The sequence below is a fragment of the Otolemur garnettii genome, unplaced genomic scaffold (assembly GCF_000181295.1).
Source record: "Otolemur garnettii isolate 467f Iridium unplaced genomic scaffold, OtoGar3 scaffold00181, whole genome shotgun sequence".
Taxonomy (NCBI): Eukaryota; Metazoa; Chordata; class Mammalia; order Primates; family Galagidae; genus Otolemur; species Otolemur garnettii.
The window spans coordinates 3037771-3045748 of NW_003852576.1; the positions used below are offsets into that span (position 1 = coordinate 3037771).

Sequence of the window (7978 nt, forward strand, 5' to 3'; positions counted from 1 at the left end):
GGAGTTGGAGGTTGCTGTGAGCTGTGATGCCACGGCACTCTGCCCAGGGGGACAGCTTGAGGCTCTGTCTCAAAAAAAAAAAAAAAAAAAAGAATTCTTGTTTAAATTTCTATCTCCCAGAAGGATGCCATAGAGTTTGGGTTTGGGGGTAAGTTTCCCTGGAAATATTTTTATGAATGAGCAATTCTTTTCATCTTATAGTATGTCATTTAAAAAATTTTTTTTTGCCATTTTTGGCTGGGGCTGGGTTTGAACCCGCCACCTCCAGCGTATGGGGCTGGTGCCCAACTCCTGTGAGCCACAGACGCCACCCAATTTTTTGAATTCTTTCAATACTCAGCATTGTATTGGTACTTAGAGTAATACAAAATAATATACGTTAACCAGAGATGCTTGAAAATAATTGAGATTTTAAAACTGAAAATACCCTTCTCAGTTCTAGTAATAGTTGATAGTTGTGCTATTCCAAACTATTCAGAACCAACAATAAATTATATGTTGTAAACTGTTCATTATCCAGCATCAAATTATAGGTAATATAAATCATAGATTGCCTATGGCAAAAGAACCAAAAGTACTCAATTAGAAGCTGCATTTCAAGGAAATATAGATGTTATCCCATTCTTTAAACATCTCAATGCATTTTAAAAATGATTAATTTTACCAGCATCTGTAGTACATAATATAGATGTACTCTACTAAATCAAGGTTGGTTATATGGAAAAGGGGTTAGAAAATACCTAAATTAAATGATACTCACTATATAGTTTCAAAGATATGGCAGGGTTTTTCACTCTGTATACTGCTTTTCTGATTAGATTTGAGTTTGACACATACATTTTACTTAATTGTAAAGCTATGACATCTTCGTATTCTAAGAAGATTTTTTGTTTTCTTTTTCATTGACCTATTAAGCACATATTTTTAAAGGAAACTTTACACTTCTTAAAAACTACATCTTTTTTATTTTTCAGTTATGGATTTTCAAATATGCGCTATATCTCTTCGCTAATTAGTGGTGTTGGTATTTTCATGATGGGTGCAGGACTATCGTGGTACCATGGAGTCATGGGATTGCTTCATCCTCAACCAATAGAATCCCTTCTATGGGTAATCCTCTTTTTTTTCACCTCAGTTTTGAAGTAATATGATACAGCAATGAGTAAATAGAATGCCTTTGTCGTGCTAATGTCAAAGAATGGGAATGATAGGAGTGTACAGTTGAGAAGGTATTTGATCCATACGATTAATCCAGATGACGCAGTGAGGTTAATAAGAGCATCTCTGAAGTGCAGTTACTGAGTCCTGCCTCCTTCGTCAGATGTTGGGCAGTTCCATGAATTTCTCCTGTTACTGTCAAAGAGTAAAAAGACCTCTGTTCACTTTTAGTCCCAAGAATAGTCTTTCAGGAATTCAAATATCCAGTCCTTTGTAATAGTCCTGAGTTGGAACTGCATTTCAAGTTGTCTTTTTGCTCCTCCTGGGCTTCTTCAGGCAGGAAACCTGCTCTGGGAGATTGGGAAGGTGGTACCTTCTGTATCCTCTCCCTGCTACAACCCCTGGGCTTCTGCCCCTCTTTCCTAATCCCTAGGCTGTGTTGAGGGTTGAGACAGGGAATAAAAAGTGCTGTTTTCATACTATGATGTAGATATTTGGCTTGAATGTTGTTGAAATTTTTTAGAATTTATGTTCCTAGATTTTTGTACTCCTTGGAAAAAGCTTCTCTTGCCATCTTTATTTAATTGAAGAATGTCCTAGAAGTGTAAGGAAAATAGTGTTACCCCCCAAAAAGTAATGGATTACTATTTATAACTCTTTACCTTCTGAATCAGGACATTTTAGTACTGGACATCCAAGCAAAACCGGAAGTTACTTGAGTACAGATGTGGCTCTTACTGTCTGCTCTCCACACACACACACAGAGATTTCAAATGTTAGTTTGTATTTCATTGTCCTCCTCTGAACTCCTTTCCATTAGTGTCTTTATCATCTGGCTTAGATTTGAATTTATATTATTTAGACATTGCAAACTTTGTGCATGAATAATTGTGATTCTTTTAGCAAGATAATTTATGCTTTATTTTAATATTTTCTAGGCATATTGTATTTTAGCAGGATCATTGGTATCTGAAGGAGGTACGTGCTGCTGTCACAAAGGGTCTCCTTATTCGTAAATTTGTAATACATAAATATTCAGCAGTTCATTATTATAGTTTGCTAGGTTCCATTGATTAAAATATGGGAAGTAAGAATCTAAGTAAGCTTTGCCTACTTTTAGGGAGTAAAATCTTTGTATGGCATAATATGACCACACCTAATGGATGGTCATGGATGAGGACACCGGTGGGGAACCTGTGGCCTTCTAGATTCTTAAGTGCTGCCTTTGGCTGAATCCCAAGGATTCGATCTATAAAATTTGGATTCAGTAAAATTTAGATTCAATCAAAAGGCTGCACTCAAGGATCAAGAAGGCCACATATGACCTTAAGGCCTCAGATTCCCCATCCCTGAATGAGGATAAGGGGAAATTATGTTTTGTTTGTGAATATTATATCACAGTGCTCAGAGCATTTGAAATGGAGTATAGAAACAATTATATATATCATTTAAATTTTATTTTATATATATATATATTTTTTTTTTTTTTTTTTTTTTTGAGAGAGAGAGAGAGTCTTATGTCACTCTCAGAAGAGTGCTGGGGTGTCAGAGCTCACAGCAACCTCAAAGTATTGGGCTTAAGCAATTCTCTTGCCTCAGCCTCCCAAGTAGCTGGGACTACAAATGCCCACCATAATACCTGGCTATTTTTTGGTTGTAGTTGTCATTGTTGTTTGCCAGGCCTGGGCTGGGTTCAAACCCACTAGCTCCGGTATATGTGGCCAGTGCCCTAGCCACTGAGCTACAGGTGCCAAGCCATCCATTTCACATATTACACACACACACATATATTTTTTTTTTTATTTTTTTTTTTAAGCAGTCTTGCTATGTTGCCCAGGCTGGCTTAAGCTCCTGGGCTTCAGTGATCCCCTTGACTCTGCCTTCCGAGTAGTTGGGATTTAAAAGCTTGCACTACTGTGGCCAGTTTATGCTGCATTTTAAAATGTCGGTTTTGGGCAGTGTTAATCTGAAGGCTGTCTATTTTTGTAGTATGACTTATTTCAAAGTTTCTGAAATATGTATACAGCTCTAGTAGTATTATAACAGAAAACTGCTAATATCAGTATGAAGCTGCCTAATCAACCACTGTATTCATAGGGTTTACTCCTGAAACATTGTCACTTACCTTGTATAGTGCTCCTTTCATCTGTTTTTTATAATATTTTGAATTAATAGATCATAATTGTATATGTTTATGGGGCCCTAAAATGTTGTTTATAAAATGTTGATAGTACCACCTGCCTCAAAAGATTGGAAGGCTCAAAAGTGATTGTGCTTGGTATGTGGTTCCTGCCAAATAGGAATATTTGTTCAATAAGTTGTTCTTATCGTAATTACATTTAATTTTTATGGTTTAGAAATAAGGGATTTGTTTTATTATGATTAATTTGGGTCTTGATGATGGCTAGTTGATATTGCCAGCCTGGCATTGAGATGTTGTACTTACATGTCTTTTGAGATGCCATCTTTAAAGTTGAGAGGTATGAAGTTTCTTTGCCAACATGAATGCTTTTCTTTCAGCCACACTTCTTGTTGCTATAAATGAACTTCGTAGGAGTGCTCGGGCCAAAGGAATGTCATTTTACAGATACGGTATGTTTTTTAGAGGCATTTATTTCACCTCCTTTATTTGCTTAAAATTACTTAGTACTTTTACTTTGTTCTAATAGATACGTACAAAATATATCTCACTGTTAAGTGCCTGTACGGCTCTTAAGTATACTTAAGCTCTTTAAAAAGACAAATGTGGTACAGTTTGAACATGGACACTTTAGATTTAGATTTGACTTAAGTGAACCACTGTATTTCTATATATTCTTATATAACCTGAGAAAGTAATGGACTTCATATATCTATTGTTGTTGACATTTAAGCCAAAAAAATTGCATGTATATTGAACATAGTTTTTAAAATCGTGATCTCATAAATTTTTTAATCTTTATTTCTTGGTTTTAAATGGATACTTATTAAAATGTTACCTGATAATATCAAATTAAGATTTCAGAAATTTTCTTTTCTTGTCTCTCCCCAATGATTAAGTAATGGAAAGTCGTGATCCTAGTACAAATGTGATATTATTGGAAGATACTGCAGCAGTATTGGGAGTGATAATAGCAGCTTCTTGTATGGGCCTTACTTCTATAACAGGTGAATATTTCTGAAATTATAAGTGATTCATTTGTACTTCTTAAATCTTTAATATGCAGGAATTTATTGAATAATATTCCATTCTAATCATTGGTTTATAAAAGGTATTTAGTTAGTAAAAGTATTCAGGTTTCTTTGAATTAGAAATTTCTCTAAATTTGAAATAAGAAAGGGTGTTGGGGGTGGTGCCTGTGGCTCAGTGGGTAGGGCGCCGGCCCCATATACCAAGGGTGGCATGTTTGAACCCGGCCAAACTGCAACAAAAAAATAGCCAGGCATTGTGGCGGGCACCTGTAGTCCCAGCTACTTGGGAGGCTGAGGCAGGAGAATCTCTTAAGCCCAAGAGTTGGAGGTTGCTGCAAGCTGAGATGCCATGGCACTCTGCCAGAGGCAAAAAAGTGAGACTCTGTCTCTTAAAAAAAAGAAAGAAAGAAAAAGAAAAAAAAAGTGTCGACTTACTCTGTGTTGTGGCTTTTGTTCATTTGTGTTTCCACTCTTAGTGTCAATAATAACTGCCATCGCCTTCCTATTGCCTTAACTCTCTTTAAGGTGGTTTCTTAGTTAGGTGTTTTGAGAACAAGAATAGGAGAGAAGACAGAAAATACATTTTAGTTTTATTTTCTAAAGCAAAAGAACCATTTAGTATGGAAAGATTCAATTTATGAAGACTCTTGGAATTCTTGGAATGGAACTTTTTCCATTTCCCCTTTGTTTTGTATATTTAAAATAATGTTAGGTGGCAAGTTTCCATAGTTCTTAATTGTTTCTTCAAATAGTTTGAAGTATGGGCTTGGCACCTGTAGCAGTGGTTATGGCGCCAGCCACATAACACCAAGCCTGGCAGGTTCGAGCCTGGCCTGGGCCTGCTAAACAACAATGACAACTGCAACAAAAGAATAGCTGGGCATTATGGCAGGTGCCCGTAGTCCCAGCTACTTGGGACGCTGAGGCAAGAGAATCACGTCAGCCCAAGAGTTTGAGGTTACTGTGAGCTGTGACACCACAGCACTCTACTGAGGGCAATATAGTGAGACTCTGTCTCAAAAAAATAAAAAAAAAAATCTGAGGTCTGAATAGCTTTTTCTCATGTTGAATGGCATGTTTTAATACTATCCCAGCATTCTTGGATATTCACGGTGATCCTGAATATTTGTAAAAAGTACCAATTTTCTAGCTGACCTTACAATTTTAGATGCTTTTTGTATATAAATTAGCAAAAGTTTAGGCTTATAGAAAGTATGACTTGATATAAAAGTCAACTTTCTTTTTTAACATGGGAAGCTTTATGAATTTGTGCCATTCTTGCATGGAGTTAGGTTAAATTTCTCTGTATCATTCCAGTTATAGTATATGTACTACTGAAGTGAACATAAGTCAGCTTTTTTTTTTTTTTTCATAAGTCAGCTTTTAATGTGTTTATTTTCTCTTACATAATAATGGAAACAAATCAAATCAAACTTACAAAAGTATGTATGTTTCACACCAATTAAATTTTATTCAGTTAATTAATTTATTTAAGTAACACACCAGGAAACATTTTCTTCAAGAAAGGCAAGTATGTTTTTAAATTTTCTTTTGATTTTCTACAGTATTTGGTATTGAGCTGTACAACTACAAATCTTTTAGTAGACTGTTTTACTCATCATTTTAACACTTATTTTAGATAAATGAGTTTACTTTTTAGTGTTATATTTTGACTAGATGTTAATAAAACTAGTACAGTAGAACCTCTCTAAGTTCACCACCCAGGGACTGTAACAAACCAATTCCCATAAGGAGGTGGGCAACATAAGAAGCTTTTTTTTTTTTTTTAAGAGAAAGAATCTCGCTATGTCGCCCTCGGTAGAGTGCTGTGCTGTTACAGCTCACAGCAATCTCCAGCTCTTGGGCATAGGCAATTCTCTTGCCTTAGCCTCTCGAGTAGCTGGTACTACAGGCGCCTGCCAAAACGCCTGGCTATTTTGTTGTTGTTGTTGCAGTTTGGCTGAGGCCGGGTTTGAACCCGCTACCTCTGGTATGTGGGGCCAGTACCCTACTCACTGAGCCACAGGTGCCGCCCAAGAAACTTTCTTTTTCTTTTTTTTCTTAATTGAGACAGAGTCTCACTTTGTCACCCTCAGTAGAGTGCTTTGGGGTCATAGCTCACAGCAACCTCAAACTCCTGGGCTCAAATGATTCTCTTGCCTCAGCCTCCCTAGTGGCAAGGACTACAGGAGCTTGCCACAACTCCTGGCTTTGTTTGTTTGTTTAGCAGGCCTGGGCTGGGTTCAAACCCACCAATCCCAGAGCATGTGGCTTGCACCCTAACCACTGAGCTACGGGCATCCAGGAAGCTTTCATTGCGTACCTGTGGTATAATGTCTGGTTTATGAAAATTATGGCAATTTAAGGAGGCAGTCAACTATGGAGCTAGGACTGTATTAGGAGCCATTCCAGTTTTATTTTTTATCTATCTATTTATATTTTTTATTAAATCATAGCTGTGTACATTAATGCAGTCATGGGGTACACTGTGCTGGTTTTATATACAATTTGAAATACTTTCATCAAACTGGTTAACACTGCCTTCATGGCATCCTCTTAGTTATTTGTGTTAAGACATTTACATTCTACATTTAGAAAGATTCACATGTACCCTTTTAAGATGAACCATAGGTGTGGTCCCACCAATTACTCTCCCTCCACCCATCCTTCCCCTTCCCCTCCCTCTCCCCTTTCTGTATTAGGAGCCATTAAAGAAGAAATTACAAGAATTAAGAGTCTCAGCGCCCGTAGCTCAGTGGTTAGGGCACTAGCCACAAACACCAAAGCAGGCGGGTTCAAACCTGGCCCGGGCCTGCTGAACAACAATAACAACTGCAATAAAAAAATAGCCGGGTGTTGTGGCAGGTACCTGTAGTCCCAGCTACTTGGGAGGCTTAGGCAAGAGAATCACTTAAGACCAAGAGTTTGATGTTGCTGTGAACTACAATGCCATGACACCCTACTGAGGGCAACATAGTGAGACTATTTCAAAAAAAAAGAAAGAAAAGGAAAAAAAGAATTAAGAGTGAATTTCACATGCCTTGATTTACTAGTTCTGGTTTTTTGCTCTCTAAAACTCACTGAAATAATAGAAAATGTTTATTTACTGATTTCTTATGTGCTTTATTTAGGCAATCCGCTGTATGACAGCCTAGGTTCTCTTGGTGTGGGCACCTTATTAGGTGTGGTATCAGCTTTCCTCATCTACACTAACACAGAAGCGCTCTTAGGGCGATCCATCCAGCCAGAGCAAGTCCAGCGGCTTACTGAACTCCTGGAGAATGACCCATCAGTAAGGTCAGCCTTATTCCAGTGCTGCTACTAAGGCTTGCAAAACACGTACTAAAAAACAAAAATGCTTGGTTTGTAAATACTCCCAGAGTAAGTTTTGGGTTCCTAGCTCTTAGAACTTGAAAAAATCTATTACTTCTCAGAATTATAATCTTGGAAGCAAGGATACATTTAGAAAAATATGTATAGGTTTCCTTTTAAATTTATTAGACCAAGGAACAGTCAGATATAATGGGAATAGTTGGCTTCTTAACGTGAAACCTGGGCAGTGCCTGTGGCTCAAAGGAGTAGGGCACCGGCCCCATATGCTGAAGGTGCGGGTTCAAACCCAGCCCTGGCCAAAAATAAAAAAAAAAAA

At 37.4% G+C, this 7978-nt stretch overlaps 1 protein-coding gene across 1 annotated transcript in view; it reads left to right on the plus strand.

Annotated features, from left to right (window-relative positions):
• SLC30A9 (solute carrier family 30 member 9) overlaps positions 1-7978 on the plus strand; it is a 73162-nt gene that overhangs the window by 52660 nt on the left and 12524 nt on the right. The window contains exons 11-15 of the mRNA XM_003800701.3: positions 975-1110; positions 2097-2136; positions 3679-3750; positions 4198-4305; positions 7461-7626. Coding sequence (XP_003800749.1) covers positions 975-1110; positions 2097-2136; positions 3679-3750; positions 4198-4305; positions 7461-7626 — 522 coding nt within the window. The remainder of the gene's footprint in view (positions 1-974; positions 1111-2096; positions 2137-3678; positions 3751-4197; positions 4306-7460; positions 7627-7978) is intronic.